We start from the raw sequence: 25,076 nt of genomic DNA, 5'->3' as shown, positions 1-25,076 counted from the left end.
TTGGATTTATAAAACAATAATGTGTTTCTTCCTCCCCTAAACAGTTTACAACTGGTGTTGTTGAAGTTGAAGTTGAAATGTCTTTAATGTTCCCAATGGGCAATTTGATTCACAACAGGTAGCCAACACATACACATACACATTCGCACAAAAACACACAAAAAATGAGATATAGATAGACATAGCATAAATACACATGTACACTATACTTAAATAAATGAAAAAAATATGTGCTGTGACATGGACAGGGATGGCAGATGACCTATAGTTTGTTGAGAAACCCAACAGCTGATGGTACAAATGATCTCAGGTATATGTTAGACCTGGCACATTTTCGGAAGGTATACCTCCTTCCTGATGGTAGGAGGCAAAACTTAATGTTTTTTGTTTGTTATGTGATATATGGATTGTGGTAACGTGTTCATGTTCTTCTCATTACTTCTGTAGCTTGTAGCTTAACAAATTCAGCCATTGAAGCTGCTATAATCAATATTTTCTACATCACAATTGATCAAATGATTATGTGTTATGTGAAAGATGTGGCTTGGAGTGACAAACCCACAGATAATTATCACCCAACTGCAGTTCCCCTCAGGTCCACTGATTTTCCGACCGACAGTCATCAGTGTTTTCAGACTTCACAGACGCCTACTGTAGGAGTCCAATCAGTGAAAATAATCATCATAAAAGTAGTCCAACTATTTTATTTCCATTTAGGAAAGGGATTTTGTAAAGTACACCTCTGTTATGTTCTGTTTTGTTAGCATAAATTAGGTGAACCCAAACCACGGTTACAATAATAAAAAATGATCTTCACCAATTGTTTTGGATAACATTAGATAACATTATGGCCAGAAAGACTTACAATCAATGTGTTTACAGCTTATTTCCGTGGCCCTAAAATGAGGTAATGCAGGTTTAAATGTCATAGGTCTGCGACTTCATCACCTCCGTAAACCAGTAATATACTTGGATCTGATCAGGGGATTTTAACTTGATTTTGAAGATTTTAAAATGTGCTCATATGGGTAACATTTTGTCAGATTTGACATATATTTTAGTTTTTAATTACCACTCTAATAATAATCTAATTCCTTTACATATCAGTTATAAATTAAAGCAGCCATATTATGCTCATTTTCAGGTTCATAATTGTATTTTAAGGTTGTACCAGAATAGGTTTACATGGTTTAATTTTCAAAAAACACCATATTTTTGTTATACTGCAGTGCTCTCTCTCACTGCTGCAGATCCTCTTTTCAGCTGGTCTCTGTTTTAGCTACAGAGTGAGACCTCTTTTCTTCTTCTTCTTCTGTACTATCTTTGATTGCACTGCACATGCCCAGTAGCTCAGATGTAGATCATGTCAGCTAGCTAGCTCCATAGACAGTAAAAGAAAGGCTGTTTCTACAACTTCGGTCAGTTACAAGGCAGGATTAGCTGGGAGACTTCTAAATGAGGGCGCACATGTAAGTAGTTCTTTTGTAGATTATGGTGAACTTGTGTGTGTTGTAGCAGTGCTTTGCTATTGAGAACGAGGTAGCATGCTAGCGTTAGCAGGCTAGCGTTAGCATGCTAGCGTTAGCATTAGCGCTACGAGCTAATGGTTGCGGTTAGCCTGCTCGTTTCGGCTTGTGACATCACAAGCCGTGCAGATTTTGACCAGCTCACCCAGAGACTGAAGGCAGGACACATTCAGAAACCGTATCTCACTCTAAACAGCATGGATGGATTTTTTTCAAAGTTTGTATGTGTGTGGAAGCACCAGAGACACAACATAACACCCCAAATCCCAGAAAAAGTGATTTTTTCATAATATGGGCACTTTAAGACATTAATAAGAACAACTTTTGGGCTGTCATAATATGAAAATTCCCTTATTTCACTTATTTTAGGAAAAAGGCTGCAGAAAGTCATCAACTGCAGACTTGATGATTGGAGTAGGCCTGTAACCATTTTATTTATTTTTACATAATCGCGGTTTCTTTGTTTAACCGCAGTTAATTGCTAACATTAGCTAAGGTCCTAAGGTATGACTGTTGATGGTAATTGTTGATGTTTTTTTAGATATGCCAAATTGTAATTATATAACTGATTATTGGTCAGACTGTTGAGCTAAAGCTATGCTAGTTGTTGGCACTTGACGCTACACACGTTCATAGCAACAAAAATGAAAAGGGGGATACAAAATGTTTTATGACAATAAAGAGGCGTCGTTTACTTTATAGGCCGTGTACCTATCTTATTATATTATCTGGGTCACATAACAGTGATACATAACCAAAAGATGTATTCTGGAATTCATTCAAAACTTTAATATGTTTTAAAAAGTAATAAATAAATAAATACATGTTTTTAAAATGTGACTGAAAGAGACTATTATATTGTTAATCAAAATTATTTCTGAGACAAGTAATTGTACAGCAAAGCAAAGCTCTAGATTTGAGTCCTTTATTAATTTGCTCTTACATTTATGCAAGTTCTGTGTATGTAAAAAAAACCCATGGGCATATTACATTTATAATTGAATTATTACCAATTAAGGAGAAACCAATGAGGTTTTTCACAACCTGGCAACCTAAAAGTGTTTTCCTTTAAAATAGTATTAAAACTGATATATACAGCACACTGATTATAAACTATTGATTAGTTACACCTTTAAAGGTAGCATTATTAGAAAGTGGTAGGCTACCACGATTTTCCAACGTTTTGCACTTTGTGTAATAATAAAGATCATTTAGTACATAAAAACATCATGATACTATTAAAACTTCAGTATTGGTGGGTGGCCGGGCTGGTCAGTGGGTAGAGCAGGCGCACATACGCAGAAGTTTATACCTCGACGCAGAGGTCCAGGGTTCGAATCCGACCTGTGACGATTTCCTGCGTGTCTTCCCTCTCTCTCTCTCTCTCTCTCTCTCTCTCTCTCTCTCTCTCTTTCTCACCTAGCTGTCCTGTCAAATAAAGGCGGAAAAAGCCCCCCCCTCAAAAAAAAACAACTTAAGTATTGAATGTGGATGAGTAGTAGCCACCCCCCCCCCCCTCTTCCGTGACAGCATACAGTGGTATACGACGGTAGTAAATCACGTCGTTTCCTGATGGGCGGCTCGGCTCAGAGCTGCCCGCCCTGTGGGTGTGTTTAAGGCAAATAGGCCTGTGCATCCACCTGCTAGCGCCCTGCCTCCCTCCAGTCAGGAGCGCCCAACTTTCCTGAGGAGCACACGCTGCGTGCCTGGACCTCTCTACACCACAGGGACTTTGTTACCTACTGCTTTTTCCCACGAGATGTTGATTGTGCTCGTGCGAGAATATCTCCTCGCCTCGCGCTCTCGCAGAAGATTGAACTAAAATAAAAAAACATTTTCTCCCTTTTTTTAACTGCCTTTTTCTTATTGTGCACTGACAATTCCGGGGCCAATAACCACGCAGGTACAGACTGCCCTCCTGAGCAGGGACTGTACCGGGATTTTCTGTTATTATTGATTTCAACTTGGAGACGAAAGTGACCGATCTGTTGGAATTGGTTTGTTCAATGACTTGCAAGGTTGGACCTGAAGTTACATTCGGAAAGCTGTAACAATAAGGTAAGCCTTCTTGTGCTGTTGTTTTATGCTTATTATTTTGTATTTATCCTGCTTTATTATTAATGGTTAAAAAAAAGAAGCTTACCTGTCTGCAGCTGCGCGCTTTTTTATTTATTTGCAGCATGCCTCTAATGACTGTTTTCTATAAACATCTGAACAGAAAGACCTAATCATAATTTCAATTTCCGACAAATCACAGCCTTAATTCTTACATGAATTATTACTAATATTTATTTAATTGCTATTTATTTTACCATGCGCTCTAATACCACACCAGACTGTTTACAGTTCTGTCTGCCATGTGTAGCCAAGGCTACCTTTTTTTTTTGCATAGATTTTGTATTCTTCATTACTGAAGAATTTAGTGATGGCAATCAATTAATAAAGTTTGATATAGTTTCCATTGTCATATTTTCAGAAAGAGGCTTTTTATTTTTATATATTATTATTGTTGGGAAATGTGACACATCAGCAGGGTTGTTGTCGTTTTTTTTTTTTTTTTTTTTTTTTTTTTCTTCTTAATAAACCAGCAGGATTCATGAGAAGGGTTATGTTGCCACTGACAACTTGTGGTTGTTGGCTGTTGTCTTTGACTACATGTAGAAGTTTAAAGGTTGCATTACATTTGTCCAACGTGTGGCAGTTAATAACTTGCAGACACAAACAATGAAGAAGCTGGGAGCATCACTGGATGTGATAGCTTCTGTAGTGTGATGATAACGTTTCCATAAAAGGTCATTTTGCAAACTTCAACTCATGTCTTTATTTTGTGACACAAAATGACTGAAGTAGAGCAGATATATTTATCTTTACAGCATAGTGTGAGTGGACTGTGTCTCTCAGTCTCCACAGTGTGATTTGGGAGCCTTGTTTGATTTCATCTGCATGTGTGAAGGACTCGGCCTCTGTCTCAGAATAAACAGCTGGATGGTTAACAAATTGTCAGTAAATAGCCGAGGTTTAAACAGCTGGGTTATGCCAATAAATCCACTTCAGCCAGCCAGTCTGAGGTCTCTTTGGCTCTGCTGATGTCTCCAAAGGTGTTTTTGGGATGGAGACCTGCTCCGAAGTGCTCCGTGTTTGTAGTCCAAACATGGAGGGGAGAAGAGTTTTGTGTCCAACCACTGAGGTCAGGTTGTTTTGGGAATAGAGTGTGTTGCAAAAAGTTTCATCCGTCCATTTAAAAATACAGACAAGTGGCAACATGGTAGAGATGATTAAATGAACTATTGATGGAGAATGTCCAAGGGCAAGAGGTGGCCTGTTAGACAAGTCTCTCTGAAGATCTGTGACAGATGTGTGGATCATTGTGGTTGCTCCCAGGTGTCTATCATTCATTAACTGGAGACTTTATTGATGACCACCGACTGCATTGTTTTGAAGACTTGCTTAACTGTTCCAGTTAGCGTTTGAGCCCGTCATCATTTGTAACCCCTTTAGCAAGAAGTTAATATTTTATTTTAGATTGCCCCAATCACAACTTCTTTTTGTCTTTTTCTCTAGTAAGCGTGGGGACGTGGTATAACCCGCTATTAGGTGAAGCTATAATTACAGAGCAGCACACACACACACACACACGTATGGTGTCATGAGTCATGGTGTCAGGAATGTGTTTTGGGTGCGTGGAAACGAGCAGAAGAAGAAGAAGAGCTTCTCTCGCTCGAGTCAGCGTGATCTTCCCATTTGTCACCAAGGCACACACTCTGAAAAACAAACATAATTCTTCCCAAATGGAAGTGTGTACACATCTCTAAAAGCTTGGCGCATCTCCATCAGGACTAATCAGTTTTGTGAAGCTCCCAGAGATCTGGGCGTAATCTCCACACCTCAGCGCTGCATCGCCCAAGACTCGCAGGGACTTGGCCCTTGGGAGCCGTTGATTTGACATGTCACATAAATGAATAAATGAAAACAGACTTATTGTGGCAGATATTTTTTTGCAGCGCAGAGTTGAGAACGCATTTTCTCGTCTCACGTGTTTGTTTTTGTCCCTGCAGAGATTTGTTTAAAACGCTCTTTGTGCTGCTGGAGGTTGGTCGACCATGCAGCTGGACGGTCTGTGGACGGTCCACGCCCTCCTGGCACTGTCCAGCTTCGCTCTCGGGAACCCAGTGAGCAATGAGCCATTGGCTGCACCCCGCGTCTTCATCTCCTTCAAAGGTAAGAACCTGAACCTCATGCTTCACTCTTTTATTCCCACCTGCCTCTCATTCCTGGTTTGCAACTGGTGTTCTGACTCTTCTAATTCTGTGCCGGTTTATTAAACTCTGCCATGTGTTTACTCATCGTATGACTGATGACTTGACTTGACAGTTGTGTAATTGAAGGGATTGTGGCTTTGATAAATGCTCTGGCTTTTTGCAGAGGAAGAACTTACAGCATCACCAGACTCTCATGTTACACCGCAGAGCAAACCACAAACAAATCATGCAATTCTTATGGGCTGCCCCTTCCTCAGACCTCCAGGCTTTGTAATAACCACCAGATGCTTCTACTAGCTTATATTGTACAAACAATTAAAAACGCAAACAACGGCGGAGCATATGCACATATTGAAGATATAGTGTGTGTGTGTGTGTGTGTGTGTGTGTGTGTGTGTGTGTGTCTTGTTCGTACTCCTTTTGAAACAATATACATGATTATTGTTTTAGTTAATCAAATGCAGCGTCTTTATCTTCAATCATCTTCATTATGGAATCCCTAAATTGGAGCCACAAAAGAGAGATGGGGTAATAAGGAGCATGTAATAACTCCATGGCCATTATGTGATTATTCCCTGGTGAGGCAGTACTTTAGAGGTCTGTGTTTGTGCGTTCCAGCGGCCGTACAGATTAGGTGAGATGGGTTGCCGGGTTTTTGAGGGGTGCAGAGTGAGAGAGGGTATTATCAAGAGCAAATTGCCAGGATCAGCCAAGCAGAGCGACGTCCCCGAGGCCTGTCCTGCTCGGAGATCAAGCCTTTGATTAGCATCCAGAGAAAAGCTGAGGGAGCGAGCAGCAGCGCCCCTGTTTGCTTTGCTTTCCATTTCCCAGCGCTCCCTAGTACAAGTTGACTTAATTAAGTGGACTGGCACAGTTCATTGTTGAAGGCGTTTTCCTGCTTTAATCAAGTAGGATTTACCACATCAGTGAACACACATCCAGAGCTCAGCAGATGCTGTTTTTTTCATTTTCCAAATATCATTTTAGTCAGTTCTTTACACGAACGCTGGGTTGTTTTAGAGAACTGTGTAAATTGTTTTTTATGCTATAGGATATTCTTTGAGCAGTCTCATTGGCTGCTTTTGTGTAGGTGCATCTTTGGATGGCTGAACTCAATAGAAATATATTTGAAAGCAGCGGACTACAGGCACTGTTCTTTGGCTGACAAGCAAAGTGGAAAGAGCTCGGCTCTCCTGCTTACCTGTGTGTGTTTGCCTCTCCAGTCAATATGAATTTCACAGTCTACTGCCGCTGCCTCTCTCAAAGGAATGCACCCCCCTCTCCGTTCAATATTATGACTCTCTCTCCCTTAATTGCTTTTTGAGAGGCCCATGTAGTCCTTACCTTGGCAAGCAGCCTGTGCTTCCCCTGATGCATCGTGTTGTGTTAAGTTTTGCTTGAGCTGTTTGGGATTGCAGTTTGCCTCTGAGCAGCAACTTTAATGGAACACAGTTTGACGACAAATGTGGACAAAATGCAGTTTTTTTTATGAGACTGAGGAAAAGAATGTGCTAATTATCAGTCCCCTGTGTATTATTATTGATCATTATGGCAGTGTGTCACACTGTGAAGAAAAACTTAAATTGCAGCTATAAAGCTGAATGTTTCTCTCAGCGTTGAACTACACACAGGTTCCAAACTGATTAACTCGGTAGCTGAGGAGCGAGGTTCAGAACCATGACCTCCATCTGGGAGGCCTTCACTTCCCTATTAAAGCAGGTAGAGTAAATCATGGGACCTAATTGCTATGCTTTGGCTTCATGTAGTGCGCACAGCTTTTATGACAGGGAGAACACCGTCTGTATTTCTCAAACTATTCAGAAGATATAAGGTGAAAAAAATGCATCTACTTATACACATTTCAATAAGATTAGAGTTTGTAGAGTCTGAGGGATAAACCTTGGAAGTAGACTTTGTTCAGGCTTATCACATTTTCTGTGCTAGTAAGCTGAGTTAGCAAAAAGAAAGATGTCTGCCTCAGTTCAAACAGCAAATAAATGTAATCAACGTCAGATGAGAACTGAGTGTTTTGTAGAATGAGGAAGGGAGCAAAGAAAGTCCTCCGTAGATAATCAGTAGACATTAGTTGACACAAGACCGTTTTCGCCAGAAACCCCCAAGAGAGGAATCATATCCAGTAGTTGACCAGGAACTGCTGAGCCTCTGCTAGTTTGAGGTAAGACTCACCCAAAGTGACTCATGGCATGACATGTAAGAATACTGTCATTTAGATTAGTGTGTTTAATGTAGGGCTGCAACTATTGATTATTTTTATTACTGAGTAATCTATCAGTTATTCCTTTTGATTAATTGATTAACTGTTTTTGCCTATGAGAAGTCAGAAAACAGTGAGATAGGTCTGTTATTACATCCCACATAAGTCCCCCCATAAGTCCAAAACCCCAAATCATTCAGTTTATTGTCATGTATGACAATAAAAAAGCAAAATCGTTGCATTTGAGAAGCTAGAGCCAGCTTATGTTTGGCAAGTTTGCCTGTAAAATTACTCAAGTGGTTAATCGATCATCAAAATACTTTTCTGTCGTTGACTAATTGACTAATAGACTAGTCGTTGCAGTTGCAGTTGCATTCTTTTTTTTTTTTTTACAAAGAGGCAGCATTTTGTTATGAAACCACTCATTTTGTCAGTGAAATAAACACAATCTGATGCATTTGAAACTGTAATCAGTTCTGTACTTTCTCTAGAGCCAAGTAGTGACCTTGATTTTTCTTTGTGTACAGGGGTGGAGATGTATGGTGAAGCTGTTCAAATTGCCACCAAATCAGCCCATTTTTAAAGCTGTCCATCACTGAAGTGGAATACTGAATTTACATGTGAAAGGATTGGGTGAGAGCATTGCCTCTCCCTGAGACTCCTAAGTCATGCAAGTGCCTTTGTAACGTAAATCCATTAAGATGTTGACTGATTTATACGTGCAGTTTCTTTTATTCTTGCTTTTGTATTACACTGTGAGGTACAGGAAACACCACAATTTTGAATGGACAAACCACTTTTGAGGGAGATATACCCAAGGGGGTAAGCTTCGCTTCAGAGCTCGAACCTCCTATGGCGCCATTTTGATGCTACAAAACGATCACCCGACATTAGCATTCCATTGACTGCCATTCATTTTGTTGTCACTTTGACAGTGAATAACTTTACATCTGAAGCGTTTAAAGACTCTATTTGTCCAAACACGACAATGTATAAAAGGCTCCATTACCTTGTACCTCTCGACTTACTGTCGCATAGTAGAGGAATTACCGTATAGTACAGGAGAAGCTCGCAGGCAGTTTCGACTTACATTAGCTGTTTAATTTTAATTACTAATGTTAACTAGCATTTTAGTGATCAATAATTAGCCTGTGTCCATGTTATCTCCTTACATATACCTACGCTCTCCGTCTCTGCTAGATTGGGAATGATTGAGATTTCTCTTGGCACAGCTACCAGAAGACTTCCAACTTTCAGACAGGTTGCTCACGTCACATTTACGTCGTCTATCTCAGTTGGAGGCTGCGCAGTAACGCTCAGCGCTCACCGGAAAAGTGCTTCTAATATACTTCACTGGCCTCCGTCCAGAGCAACGGGATCTGTTGGTCCACTCTTATATACTGTCTATGTGTATACCACACATGAGCCTCTGCCTCATCTGGACTGCCACAACTTCATTCACTCCCAAAACATCATTTTACTACAGTCCATACAAAGTCAAAGTAAATCCATGCTTTATATGCAATTGTTTACATGGAAGGGGTAACTGGCAACTAAAAGCCTTTAGTGACATTCTAGAGATCTTTAAACAAGGGCTTTTCTCAGTCTGCTCAGATAAACAGACAGCAGGTAAACATTGGTTCAGAATAAACAGAGGCACAGGGCCAAGAATCCCTACGATAGTAAATTTTCACTTTGAAAAGCCATGCCATGACATAATCTACAGCTGAGGGAGGAGCCATGACTTGCGTCACAAAGACCATGTGAGAATAACAGTAACATCTCACCTTTTCTCAACGGCTGCTTTGACAACTGCAGCAATGGAATTATGGTACGTCAGCACAAAGGAAAAGTTCTTTAAATACCATAACATCATAACGATTACACCATTCTCCCCCCTCCTCCTACTGAGTACATACAAGGCCAAATCCACACAGACAACACCAAAATGGGGGTTAACTTTGCCACAATACACAAGCTCACCGCTGCCAGGGCAGGTGGCAGTAAAAGGAAGCAGCTCTGGTTCGTCATTATTCCAGATATTTATCATCTGCACGCCCTCCTGTGAAGGGCTAACAGCAGGCTCCTATTTTTACTCCTCAGCAAAGTCTTTAGTCTATATCGGGTGTGTGTGTGTGTGTGTGTGTGTGTGTGTGTGTGTGTGTGTGTGTGTGTGTGTGTGTGTGTGTGGGTGGCTTGGGGGGGTGGTGTGGCTGAGTTCGTTTGTGTGTGTGGGTGGCAGCATAGAGGGTAAGAAACTCCCCTTTGGGGTTAAATGCCAAGCATTCTCATTTCGGCCCTGGTTATGCAGTAGTTATGTTTTTTTGCCATTTAATGGCCATGAATAACAGATGAGGATTAAATCTGACAATGTGAGCTAAAAAGCAGTTTAGGAGTGTATTCATACAGTGAGGTAGCTGTTTTGTCAGTCAACAGTTTGCTTGTTCATCTCTGGGTTTGCCCAATTACTGCCGTCCTGTCACTTGTACTAGTAAATGTTTAAACTGTTATTACTGTTGTTCACACAATACAGTCCAGTGGTCACTTTCTTCTTTGCACTCCAGAGGTACACATTAGTGGTCAGAATTATTTTACGCTGTGTATCAGTGCTGACCTGATTGTCAAAAAGCTGGAACAGAGTGTTTACTTAACATTGACTGTTTGAATGAACAACTATAATGTGGTTTCTATGGGAAATTTGCATCCAGGCCCCTTTTTACTGCTTTATGAGGTAAATGCAATGTGACTTGTATATTTGCTCAAGGTGATCATCACTAATAACTTCCTGTTTAGCCGCAATCTAATTTGCAGGATACCTCAAGCATATTGGCACACGTTCGCCCTAACTGTAATATCGCAGTATTGTCGAACCACAGACAGAAGCCATCAAAACCACTGCCCCAGTAGTCTGGCACCACTGCTGTGATCTCTATTTACCGTTTGTGAGGTCTTATTTCATATATCCCCACAGCAGCAAAGTAATGACTGACAAAGCATTGACAACCACTATTACTTTGGCCATGTCCCAGACCTCAGCTTCTCTCCACAGCAGCTAAGCTAGGTTATATTTAGTGTAAAACTCTCTTCTCCCTCAGCAGGCCCACAGCAGTCATTTGTAGCACCGTGGTTAACCATTGAACACGGTCGGCAGGGTGGTGACGGTGGTTTAAGTGCAAACGCAGCTTGGTCCGGCAAAACTTACACTCTGCTGTGATCCAGCTGTCGAGAGTGTCACTTTATTGTTAGGTACTGGTTGGCTTGAAGCCATCCTTAACTGTGTAAAATATTTGAAATGTGATTGAGTGGGTGTAGAGAAGAAGTGTGTGTTGAAGGAAAAGGAGACTGTAGTGTGGAGTCTAGTCTGAACCCAGTGTTCAAGAAACAGTGGTAATCCTTCACTGTGGTACACATAACTTAAGAATTGCCATCCCTTCTGCCTAATGTGTGAGCTCTCTAACCTTTGGAGTGGAATTTGTGTTACATTTACATGTAAATCCATACATCACTGTGGAACAATAAAAATAAAATGCATGGCACAGATACCTTTACTTGTTTAGTAGTTCAGGGATTAAATCCTAAATTCATGTCTGAAATTAATATATGTTTCCTTGACAAAGCTAAAGTCTGAGCATATAGCTGTATATCTCGAACTTTCATGGTTCATCATCATTGCTTTTCAATCAAAGTCATGCAACAATTGGGAAAAAATTAAATGTGATTGCTGACCAGCTGTAGTCCTCGTCCAAACTCGGGGCATGGATGATCATCTAGTCAGAGGTAATCGTTAAACGACTGTGTCCAATAGTTTCAGGTTGACAGGACAGGAATGAGGGATCGATTATCTATCTGCCTGTGAGCTCCTGTTACATAAACTATGTCTCCTATTTGGTGGATGACTGATAGGACCAAGATTGCATTTTCTTTCCGGACCAATTGGTACATTGTTTGCATTGGAATGCAATGAAGATGATAGTAACAGCTGAGGAAAAAAACCCATCAGTGCACTTTGGTGATTGGTCACATTTAAAGCGTGATATCAGTGAAATTCTATAAATGTATTTGTATTTCAGTGTGAGCTTCAAACGGTTTTGACACAATTCTGCAGTTGGAATGTTTTACACAAGATAGTTTAAAGTAATGTTGTGTGTGCAATGCATGATTGCATTTTAATATGGCACAAATTTGTCTCCATAAAGCTCTGCAGTTAACCTAAACTATTAAATCTGTCAGTCCTATAGAAGGCAGCACTGCTGCTTTTCTCACCCCTCTCCATGTCAGGTGTATGTGTGGGACAGACGTGTTATATTCCACAAAAAAAGATGAGTATGTTAGCACCTTTCAGCACATTGAACCTGAATCCACCAGTAATTTCGTGTACGTCTCTGATGGTGCTAGCTTCCCTCTGCAAATAAAATCACGGTCACAGTTTCATCTCATAGCTGTGTCAGCCAACCATTAGCGCTGTCTGCGCCTCCCACCCAGCGCTGATGGAATATCTCTCCTTCCCAAGGTTGTTAAATGCACACAATCCTTTCTTTATGACGGCCGATGAATCGAGTCATTGTACTTGAGTGTTATAGAATATAGCCACTTGGCACCTTGCTCTACTTGATTCTTATGCCATATGGTCGCAAGGTTGTAAAGTGTATCGCAGCAGTTTGGGTGGTCCTAATGTTTGATAAAAGAGGAAACAGTATTAGTGCTTGTCTCTTGATTCCCCAAAATCTGCCCAATGGGTGCTGGATATATTGTATGTGTGCAGGTGCAGAAGTGTAAGCAGGTAATAAGGCTCTTATACATCTCCAGGGGATTATTGTGGGCATGGGACTCTGAAGGTGACAGAGTGCCGACTAAATATAGTCTAACTCATCTTTGAACGCTCGGTTTCCTGCTGCAGTTCTGTCTGTCTTCCCTCTCCTACTCATTTCTCTTCCTCTGGCATGGGAACGGCAGTAAATGCACGGGGCCCAGGGTGTTTGGGATTCCTAGCATGAAAGCACTGCTCTCTTTTAGCATCTGCAGAAAGAGGGATATGTTGCGTTGTGAGCATGGTGTTCTCTCTTTGGTCAGGGTTTCACCTGTGGAACAGCCTCCTGAGTCAGGTTACGGTCTCTGTCAGTGCCTCGCCTCCAGTGAAACCAAGGTTGTCTTTTGAAAAGACTGAAGACCTAGTGTTGTCTGTCCGTCTTGTCTTTCACGGGCATGTTGTTGCATATGTTACTGCCCCCCTTCAAAAAAAAAAAAGAAAAACTCTCCACACCAGACTAGAAAATACCAACCAAATTGTCCAGATACTGTGAATCACTTTCTCCCCACCAGTGCAGCATCTCCTTCCATATGTTTTTTTTTTTTTTTTTTTAATGTAACTACAATTGTACTTTTTTCCAGCTTTACTTTAATTGGCCAAAACTACAGAATTAGAACATGTATGTATTTTATGCCTATGCAGAATGTAGGCAAACATATTGGAGCTGTAAATGATTCCACATGGCCAAACGAAGGAATAGGAAAAGTTATTCCCTGTAATCACAAAAAAACTGCCAGGGCAAGGTTTTGCTCTCACTATGGTAGCTGGAGACCATGCCAGTTGCATCATGGGAGCCTTGTCAGGTGTGATTAAACTTTATGAATCTTTTCAGTGATGTGGAGAAAACTGTCATTCACCGTCTTTTGTTATAACCCATTGTACAGCAAACTGTTAACAAACTGTTGACTTGGTATCTAGTACACCTGCCAAGCTTCAAGGTTGGTCCTTTTTCTAGGTGGCATAATTAAGACTTCCTGTGGGATTTTGTTTCTTTTCTCACCTGTGAAAACAGGGCATTAGTGGAGACTGGATAAACAGGTTGAGAACTCAGACTGGCTTTGTCTCTGTTCCGCCGCTGGGGCTGAACACTGTATATTCTTAGCGCTAGTGTTTCTCTTGTGGCAGATTAAGGTGTCAGGTAGAATAATGGTCCAGGCGGATTAGATGCGTTCGTGGATCCAGCTCAAACCTGCGGGTTTACACTTTAGAATATGATCTACTGTGATTTATTTCCTAAAAGTGTTACTTAAGAAAAACATAGTGAACTAGCAGAAAAGAAGTGAAGGAGTCGGTAGAGGGAAGAATATAAAAGGGAAAAAGGAATTCAGTGGCCACATAGGTAAACGACTCTCAATTGAGCCCCTATACTCGGAAGTGCTGGACACAGGGGTGACTTGACTGCCATTGTCCACTATTTAGCTACTCACAGAGAAATTATGTTGTCTTAGATCAGCAGACAAGGAAATGCACTTAATATTTAGTGCATGAAAATGCAGATGTTATTCAAGTTTTAGTCATTTCTGTTCCTGTCAGGGCTTCAGCAGGTCCTTCATAGCCATCCTGTCAAAGTACTCCATTCAGCCCCTGTACAACTCATCCAGAACAAGGCAAACTGCCTGGTCCTCCACCCCTGCAGATTCTCCCAGTATCACCTCCCTCCCTCCACTCGCTCCACTGGCTGAACGTACTTTGCTCGTATCATATTCAAAGCCCAGTGCTGGCATACCAGCCTTTGAAGGGATCTGCACTCCGTACTTCCAGGCCTGTGGCTCCAGCCCTAGACAACATACCGCCCACTCCCTGCTCTGTGTTAAGGTACAAGAAGGCGCATGGTTCGCTCTTTGCTACAAAAAGCCAAGTCATCACTTGTTCACTCTTGTTTCTTCCTTCCGGCTCCCGAATGGTTAGCACTCTGATATGAACAGCAAAGTCACTCCCTTTCTGCAGTTGTAGGCTTAGAAGTCATCTCCTCAAGAAGTACCTCACATCACCCTTGTTTATCTGAATCATATCTGTGCTAGTTGAAAATACTGTCTTATTCTGTTGTTAGGTCTGATTTTATTCATTCATTATCACGCATCACACTTTTTTCTTACACAGCGTGTGTTTGGGGTGGGAGGGGGGCATAACCCTGACTACAGAGGTCAAGGCCACTACCCCCCCTCTGATCTACAACCTCAACATCATTTCTCACCATCTGTCAGTGGGGGATTGAGTTTCAGATGTGTTTCGCTGCATCAGAGGCAGGCCCACTAATGTGCCCTCTCTTCTTTGAGGTCTACAGTAAATACACCATGACTGAGTTAGTGAACTGTAGCTTAACCTCAGACTAAGGCAGCAAATAATATTGTGTTAATTTACAGGTCACACACAAATGATAGTGATGGCAATGCATTTAGCAAGTCCAGCTAAATGTGGTCCAGGACAATCAGTTTGTTCTGCACTTTGAAATATTGCATATATTCATGGACTTTACATTAGCCCCTGCAAACCTGAAGTAGTCACAATGGGTTTGTTTCCAGTTTCCAACAATTGAACGTTTTCTTCACTTGAAATAAGAAGTGTTATTATTCAGTCATCTTGGTGGAATGGGATGATTTGGTGTTTATAATTATACATGTAATATATACAATATGGTACTATGTAACATGTAAACTCCAGCTGAAGGGTTTAAAAAGAAAGAAGCATATGTTTGGATCAGCTGCAGTATTAAAAATTTTTTTAGGGAATCAAATCAATAAAATAGCTAATAAGTTATTTCGAGTTCTCTGGCACTTAATCTTTGTTTTATGATAATGTTAACAAAGGTTAAAAATACTGATTACCAAAGTTATGTAAGCATGCCAATCATGGTGATGCAATTTGATGATGTGTATTAAGTAAGAATTAAAACAGCAGAGTATGTTTAAAAAAAAAAAAGGATGCAAGAATAGAAGCCATGCATCTCCAGCATGTTCTGCATGTATGATGTGTCAGTATTATACAAATCAGTAGTTAACCTGTGCCGTTTGCGGCATTGATTAGGTTGGGTTATGTATCAGATCAAAAGGTGAAACGGAGACTGATCGGAGCCAGACTTGGCTTTAAATCTATAAAATGCAGACCCAGTGCATCATTTTGACCTTTTCTACTCGGTATATCAGACCAACAATGGTTTGTTAAACACAGCAACTGGATGCTATACTGATCATTTATCTTAGCGTTCACTGAAACATGTTAAGAGTAAATTGCAGTCAGCATTTCACTCAATCCTCCAATCCTTTCAGCATGTTTGTCCCTTTTTCTCACCTTCTCATCTGGTCAATGATGAGGTCATATACTATTCCATTTTTGTAAGGGGAAATAATGCTGTTTGGAAGACACACTGAAGAGTTTAGCCCATAAGAGCACTCAGGCATATTACAATGCATGCACTTTGATGCCTTTGTAGTGGCGTGGCTTTGAAATGTTGATTTGGAGATTTCCCTATTGCTGCCTCCTGCCTGTTGGTGGAGTAGGTGTTAATTGCAATGTGTGAGGATGGACTCTCATTTACATGCATTCAGGCCAGGCCGGGGCCAGCGGTGAACCCCCCCAAAGGCGTTTTTTGTCAACGACCCATCCTTTCAGGCCCCCTCCTGCGGCGGTGCCTCCTCTTGATTGGTGAAGGAGTGAAAAAGAGGAACCCTGGCTTGCAATTCCCCTTGTTGTTGTTGTTGTTTGGCATCGCCCACACACTCTTCCCCCTGTGAAGGTCCTATAGCTGCAGGGGTGTTTGTGTAGGTTTGCCTCTTGTTCACAGAAGTCCGTTCACATTCCGGGAGACCTAGGCGTGGGCGTCAAACTGGCATCAGGCCTTTTTTGTCAATGAATGCGGCCCACAGCATCCCGCTGGCCTTTCTCTGTGCTGCCTATAGATTTCTCAGTCCAGGTCCAAGGAGTACCACTGTGGAGCTGCAAAGGGAGGACAACGGTTTAGAATGGAGGGGAAAAATGAGGTCCTCGGATGGAGGGAAAATGAAAGTCAAGAGGAGCAGAGGGGATTATTTACATCCTCCTCTCCAGCCTGGCATGCTGCCAAACCAGTAGTGGGTGATGTGTTGCAATATGAAAGCACAAGGATTACAAGTATTAGGGGTAATGTTTGTGAAACTATTTGGTAATGCCCCAATGTTGCTCACTTTGTTCAATCACTCACCCCCCGTCTGTGATTCTCTGATCTCCCTGCTTGTCTAAGCGGGATGTACATGCTCTTGAGCTCTGCGAATCCTCTCATTGTTTTGTAAATCTTAAGATGAGAACGGGTGGTGTTACTATGTGCGCTAAGTCCCTGTTTGACTTATTAACTCAGTTGCTTGTTTTGCTTAGGCCTTCAATAGAGGGTTAATGAACACTTTATTGCCACTTTACTGTGTGGATCTTGGTGGAGGTATTTAATTTCCCCCCAGGGACGTCCTGTGGCGTTTCCCAGAGTTTCAGAGCAGTCTACTTTGCATTTCCTTTCTGTGAGAAGACAAACGGGCCAAGAGTCCAAGATGAACTGCTCTGAGAGAGGGAGGGTGGGATAGAGAAAATGGGACAGAGGAAGAGAAGCAGGCAGAGCGCAGGCTAGGATTTCACTCCTACTTCTTTCCCTCCAAGCTCTGAATCAGTCCAAAGTCTCTCTCATGGGCTGCAGTGTGGATCAGGTTTTACCCCCTCTCCCACCTTCCCAGTTTTGACATGCTTATGTTTTATCATCCCTTTTGGAAATAGAAGACAGGCAGCAAGGGTGCTCGCTGAGGAATGGAGTTGCAGAAAGTGTAGAAGAAGTTTTTTTTCCAGGGTAAAAAGTCCTGTCAGTAATTGTACACTGTTAGACGCGTCCATATTCTGTCAAACTGGAGTTCAGCAGCCATCAGGCAGCTGAACTGAGTAATCAGGCACCATCCATACATTTGTCACCATTGTGGTTATATTCCTGCCGCCTTCAATCCTCTTCACGTCAGGTAACGACTGATATCATCAACCACCTTTGCAGTGTTTCCCTTTTTCTGCTCATAACTTTGTCAGACGGAGCTCAGTATGCAGCTCAACTGTGACGAGTGTTTACTATTTTTAAAGCCTGTAATTAAGCCAGTTAAACTTCCCTTTTCCCGTCATAGTGCACGACGAGACTGGGGTTCCAGGGGGTTCCCGGGGGTCCCAGTGCCCACCTTTGTCACATGTTGGACCCAGTGGTGAACGATGGCTTTTTAATGGAGGCCTCCCTGCAGAAAAAAGGCCCTAGCTAGTGAAACCAACCTGAGGGAATATTTAAAAGACTGGCAAAAGAGCAGTAATAAATGAGCAGCTCGTCCTGTTTTCTTAAACGTGGAAGCAGCATTGAGGAAAGGTAATTGATCGTAACTAATTAGCGGCGGAGAGATAAATGATGGTTAGGTGAGATGCAGCCCTTTTAATGACACGCTGTGGGGATGGAATGCACTGTGGAGTTGATTCTTCTGTGAGTCTGTTGAGGCTGCGAGCCCACGGTAAAGCTCAGTCATGTGTTTGTGTTTGTGAGTTAATCTCCAAGGCACCTTAGGCCTCGTTGGCTGCGCTGGAGCATGTGGAAATAAATCAAGTGAATTTTCCGACATGACTTTTGAGCTGTTTTTGAGCAACGATTAGTTTCCGAAATAAAGTATTGCATTCGAAATAAGAATTACTGCTGGAGTGTCTGTTTTGCTTGTAGGGACATGGCAGGTGCTTACAGTTTAAAATTCGGACACATGTTGCATGTGACAGTGAATAATCTTGCTGCCTGTCGTCAGCTTTTACACAGGAACAATATGCTACTCTGGTGCAAGTTGTCCTATACCTCTCCATGGCCTCTCACCAGCAAGACGTTTTGTTTCAAGATGGGGACGAACACTGCATAAAAAACTACCATAACTCAGACGTAACTTTATTCCATTTATCATGATATGCATGGTTGGAAGGAAAAACAGGAGTGTCTTCTTGCTGGAGCAAAAGCACAAGAAAGCCCACTGAAATTAAATCAACAAGGGAGCATAAACCGTGGGTTTTTTAAATGATGTGCTGTTTGAGTTTTACCTTGTCAAAACATGGCAGGAAGAAAACCACTTCAAGATCCAAGTTGTGTCAAGTTCTAAAATAACTCGCAGACACCAGAATCGCTGATAGATGCAGCAATGATGACTCTTCTCGCAGCTGGGGCCCACCTCTGCCTGTTCATCTTTCCTAGATTAACACGTCCTCAGTTCTCTCTCTTAGCAACATGCTTCCGCTGCTTGGCAATGGTTGTCTCTTGAGATGTCAAGAAAATTCACTTTCATGCATTAACCAGAAGGGGAAGCTCTGAAAAGAGCTGTCATGACCCAGGACAATCACTGACACACCTGATAGTTTACCTGTCAAAGAGTTTCCTCTCCTTTTTAATTCTCCTTTTAATTTATTGTGATTGCTGCTTTCATGTGATATTCAGTGTGTGTTGATAAGCCTGCGGACATTATCATTCTTTTGTCAGTGGTTTGTGTGTCTCACGTAAGGTGAAAAATCTCCTATATAGCAATCCCATCTGATTAAATTCTATTTCCACAGGAGATGACAGATACAACACTATGCCAGTATACCATTAGGTTTTTATTCTCTCTAATGTGGCACACAATTCATTTAATCAGACATTAGGATTGGCAAGAGATGAATGTTATGAAGGGAAATGCTACTATTAAATGCTCCATTTCAGTGGAACTTGAAGCTGCAGCCTCGGTTCAGACTTCATCCTTCAAATGCTTGTTAGGACATAAAAAGGTCTTGAGGTTGATTGTGATAAATATCATCTGAAAAACGAGTCCTTGCCGGCAATGCATCATTGTTAACCTCACTGGGCTCTGGAGTGAGCAGATATTTATGACTTCTCTCTTCTTCATGTCAGAAAAACTACTTTGAAAAACTGCTATCAAAGCTTTATGTATTATCTTATGATGTAGAGTAATAATTGGCACAGCATGTAGAAATGTATTTTTAATTCATTGTCTGCATAATAATACAAAAAAGAGTGTTCTCAGCTCTTTGCTTTTTACGGTGCAGAACAGCTCAACCACATTATATTGCTGCCAAACCATCCATTCATCCAACCACTTTACTGCTGACCATAGGCCAAACTATAATGCAGAATTTATAATGTGTTTGTCATGCTGTACCTGTCAGACATTTACCAACATCAGTGTGGTTAGAGAGTTAATTGATTTAGTTGGCAGTTGAGAGTTAGGAACTTACTTCTGAATAGCAACCTTTTTACCGCAAGAATCTGTGAGATTCACATCTCAAAGTCTGTTTGCATATATTTTGTCCAGAAGTTGGAGGATTTATAAAAATAAAACTGAGCGTTATCTTAACTGTCATTTTTTTTCAGCAAGTCTCAAGACTGTGCTAAATATATTTTCATACAGAAATGAATGAAAAGCTGCTTGGAAGTAGACAAAATGATGATCTAAAAAAAGGAAAATCTAATAATCTGTTGTGTTTTGGGGGGAAAAAAAGGTTGTCACTTATCTAACACATACATAATTGGTAGTAAACGGGCTAAAATAGTCTGGCATGACCCAGTGGTGATGCACACCAATTATTCTCCCACTGTTCCCAGTGGTGATTATAAAGCAGATAATCAGACATTATTGCCAAATATTTTCTTTGCAGTGAACTCTCTCTGGCTGAGATACAAGCTATACTTCTCTGAGGAATAGTCAACGTTCTCAAGATAAACTTGCCTGGGGAAGCAGATTACGCTCTCCTCACACAGAGGTTCCAGAAGAGCTCTGTTTTGACTTGTCTCACTTAATTGCTGTGTCAATTAAAATGTTTTTCAGAAACATCATGTGGGCAGGGCAGGGGCCAGGAGGATCGCGAGAGGCTCTGTCTTGTTCACAGCTGTGGATTGCCTGCAGTGTTGATGCAGAGAGAGAGAGAGTGAGAGAAAGTGAGGTTGGGCTTCTGGGGTGCGCAGCCAAACACAAGCTTTAGGTGTGTTTCCTGTCCAAATCAGATTAACATATTCTGACATAGCAGTAACTGAGAGGCACCTTATCAAGATGTAAATTAGAGTGAGATAAAGCTTAGCTGAAAGTGCTGTTGATTTTCGGGAGTGTAGATCTACTGTTAAGAGATGATGGACTTTTTTGGAAAATGTCAGAGATGGAGACATTTTTAGCAAATTGATAATGAAATGAAATGATGAAGTCACTTAAACACTGTCACCGCTACAATCTTACTTTAAGCATGTTTTATTCAAAATGATGGGAAATGATGTGAAAGCTATGCATCAATGGGGCCAATGATAACATGCCATATTAACTGCTTACATATTGGAGCTGAGTTTTGTTCTGTTTGGCAAAGTGTAAAACATCTATCAGTGTTGTCTTTTGGGACAAGAAGGACTTGACCCACGATGGGTTTCATACCAAATTGAGGGTTAATTGCCGAGTGCTGCAGGGCCAGAAAACCCAGTGTGAGAACAAGGCAGTTCCCTTCACAGTGAGGTTTGCTGGATATTTGGTACTTAATAGAGCCTAAAGCTGGATTTAGATGTGTTTGTAAGGTAGCTGTAGCCATCACCATTCTCTTTCACAATGCATGAAACAGCATAATATTCTTATATCGTCGCTGTCGGGTGAAAACCTTGTATGTGCAAAACTGTTGTTTTTCAGTAAATGATAAAAAAAGGCTAATTTGAAAACATTTTATTGAGCTATTTACCTCAGACGAAATTGCCTCATCACTGTTTAAATACTTGTAAAACCTACAGACAGACATGAAGGGTGACCAATAGCATTGATTTATGAAAAAAATGAAAACAACGAAATATGGAGATACGAGGTTTCTGCCCAACAGCGATGATATTCGGTAATGAAACAAGGCCCACCATCGCTTGTATCAAAAAGTGAATGAAAGAATGCAAAAACAGTTTGAGGAATATAATTAAAGCATGATACAGTAGAGGTGCAGGGTCGTCCACCAGAAAAGTTGAACCCAGCTCACCTTTGCCGGAACACATTGCACCATCATCCAGCTACACACTGCGTTGGCATGTTAAATACGTACAAGCACACATTCCTGGAATATTCTACCATTAACCTCATGATAGCTAAGAAGCAGGATAATATCAACGCCACAGTGGTGGATAACTTCCCACAGAGATTCTTCTAGTAATATAAACCACTGTGCCGTGGTTTGGCGACTAATAAGCCTTTAAACTCATGGATCTATCACTCAAAGTCAACTTCCTCGAGGATCATATATATACATTGTATATATATATATATATATATATATATATATATATATATATATATATATATATATATATTTATATATATATATATTAGTGCTGTCAAACGATTAAAATATTTAATCGCGATTAATCGCATTAATGTCATAGTTAACTCACAATTAATCACACATTTTTCTCTATTCTAAAGTCCCTTGATTTCTTTTTGTCCCATTATTTTTTCTCATTTTAATGCTCTTATCAACATGATACGATACTTTTAAAACGGTACCTGAACCGAAAGATTTATATATATATATATATATATATATATATATATATAAAAACGAGCACCTTGTTCAATTGTATTTGTCTGTTCTGTATGTTCAAAAATACGAGGCTGAGTCTGTGTTTTTCAGACAACGGCAGCTACAGTCAGGTGTTAGAATCCTCTACAGTGAAATACAGTCACACTCTACACCGTTTAGCTGTCAGCATTTTAACCGTGTTTACTCCAGCTGCTAGCTAACGGTAGGTTAACGTTAGCTGCTGCTAAGTGTAGTGTTGAGTAGCGTCCCGTGCGGCGATGTTTCAGTTCCCTCTAACGTCCGTTTTCGGAGCATCAGAGAGAAGCGCAGGCATTTAAGTAGCACCTAAATAAGGCACCAAAATCTGCGTTGCTATTCGGTCCGGTAGATAACGGTCGTTAAGGCACCGGTGCCGTATTAGCACCAGGTCTCAGATCCCCCCCCCCGCCAAAAATAAAAACTCTTTGGATCTACACGATTCACGTGGATTACATTTTCCCATTCAAAATGGCGATTTTCGCCGAAAAGCGACTAGTTTGCAGGTATGTACTACTCTTTGGCCGGCTCGCAAGCCCAAACAAGTGCGTGCCTGTTGTTGTGTTTCCGGTCTAGCTAGATCCGGTGTGGTGTTGTAGTTTTTCTAACGTTACTAGTTGTTGCAACAGCATGTGAAAAAAACTACAAAGTTTGCTAGGCCAAAAAAAACGTTAATCTCGCGATAAAAAAATTGATTAATAACGTGTTTAACTGACAGCACTTTTATATATATATATATATATATATTTTTTTTTTACCTTTTTTTAACCAGGAAAAGACTCATTGAGATTAAAAATCTCTTTTCCAAGAGTGTCCTGGCCAAGACAGGCAGCAGTACAACCACACACACACACACACACACACACACACACACACAAAATACACAAAAACTTAAAAAACATATTTATTCTTTTCCAAACCTGTAGTAACACGCCCTCACCAACACAGACCCTTGTGTGTTTTTTTAACACCATGCTATTATTGGTCTAAACACCCACTAAGGACTTAGCTCCAAAGATGAGCCCTCAAGGTCCGTCCAAAGCACAACTTTGCCTCAAACTGGGATAAAGTAGAGATAACTGCAATTATCTCAGTTACACTTTTCTCTCACTGAAAAAAACTTTTTCTGGGATGCGTCCTCCCCGCTTGTTTCTTGTCTTTACCATCTAGGAATTCACTCTGAACAAAAGCTGTATTTTAGCCACTTTGCAATCTATACTTCCGACCTCTCCCGTAGCTCATTACTTGCTGCCAGAACTGCTCAAGAGGAGGGCTGCAGGGTCACAGAGTAGGATATCCTGCCTGTCAGTCAATGTCAGGGCTGTCAGGTGTACTTTGCTGTTGCAGATTTAAACCCAAGTGGGGGGGAAGAAGGACTAGTCATTAAAATCTTGCAGGGAGGCCGAGTTTTGATTTTTGCCAAAGCTCAGTATATTTCCACAGCTGTCAAGCTGTCTTTATGTCTGCTGCCATGTGTGGATGTCACCGCAGGCACGACTGAGTCGAGAGAGACAGCTTTCCTCTGAGTTAACGAGGAAGAGGGATGAGGATGGGGGGACAAAGATGAGGAGTTGTGGAAGAGATGTGATCTGTTTTCTTTATGTAGACCCAGTGCTGCCCTCGGGTCATATGGGATTAATATTGTGACCAGTGGATGGCTATAGAGAAATTTGATTAAATTAAGATTTTCTGCACACATGGTAGATGCACCACAGGATTTAAAGTGTTTTTTCAGTGCAGTGACCCTCAAGGAATATCATATTGAAAATAGAAGAATGAACCAAATGGTTATTTGGGTGGCATTTAACAACTTGAGTGAAACACACCCATCATATAGTCTACAGTGTTTGTAGCTATGGTTCTGTGACTAAAATACGTTCTACCTGTAATCTCAGTCACACGGGCCAATATGGAACGCAGACAGGGACATGTAGTACAGGGAACCCTTTTGAGGTTCTTTTTAAGACTTTTCATTCTCCTCCCGTCTACCCTCTCCTCCACTCCCACTTACTGTGTTCTGCTGTCATGCCAGCCTCAAAGGTTATAAATGACTGTGGATTTGGGAGCCTTTCATGGGTTTTTGTAGAGGACTCCCTTTGTAAACTTCAAATGTTTGGGGTCAAAGCAAGGCTATACACCCAGAAGAATTATGGATGTGTGAAGTGTGAATTTGTTATTGGAATGATAAAAGGAAGTCTTAGAGGGATAGTATATCATACCACTCCAAAAAAAACAACAGAATGGTTGTTAGAGGGAGTGTGGATCCGTCAAATGTGAAAGGCAAGTGTTCAAAAAAGATTCATACAGGTTTTTTTTCCACCTGGTTGTAGTGCAACACTACTGGAAAGCGGGAGCGCTGACCTCTAAGTGCACTCAGTCTCCCGGAGAGATTGCAGCCTGTGACAGACCATGATGCCGCCCCATTAGCTGAGATAAGGCAGGCAGGGATTGAGAAGCTCAGATCAATGAGTCATTATGGGGAGTGCAGAGCTGTGGCCACAAACGCTGCCAGAGCAGGATGCTTATAGTTGTGGCTTAGCGGCAACGCAGCCAAGCAATTCCTTTAGCCGCTTCCCACCAGCCTGTAGTGAGGCCATCCTGGAAGAAAAACCCAGCAGGATTTTCTCCGGATTAACGGTTGATTCCATGTCGAATGTGCTATCCAGGAATGATGAGACAGGGCATCAACCTTTTCA

General features: G+C 41.3%; 1 protein-coding gene across 4 annotated transcripts in view; it reads left to right on the top strand.

Moving 5' to 3' along the window:
* Positions 1 to 3,180: 3,180 nt before the first annotated feature.
* sema3fb (sema domain, immunoglobulin domain (Ig), short basic domain, secreted, (semaphorin) 3Fb) overlaps positions 3,181 to 25,076 on the top strand; it is a 60,245-nt gene continuing 38,349 nt past the window's right edge. For 3 of the 4 annotated variants that reach the window (XM_031279732.2, XM_031279723.2, XM_031279707.2), the window contains exons 1-2: positions 3,182 to 3,584; positions 5,582 to 5,744. In XM_031279732.2, coding sequence (XP_031135592.1) covers positions 5,627 to 5,744 — 118 coding nt within the window. In that variant the 5' untranslated portion in view covers positions 3,182 to 3,584; positions 5,582 to 5,626. Of the gene's footprint in view, positions 3,585 to 5,581; positions 5,745 to 25,076 lie in introns of all 4 variants that reach the window. The other variant, XM_031279713.2, reaches the window with a different exon arrangement.

This window comes from Sander lucioperca, chromosome 6, assembly GCF_008315115.2.
Source record: "Sander lucioperca isolate FBNREF2018 chromosome 6, SLUC_FBN_1.2, whole genome shotgun sequence".
Classification (NCBI taxonomy): Eukaryota; Metazoa; Chordata; class Actinopteri; order Perciformes; family Percidae; genus Sander; species Sander lucioperca.
This window is presented reverse-complemented; position numbering and strand designations above follow the sequence as displayed.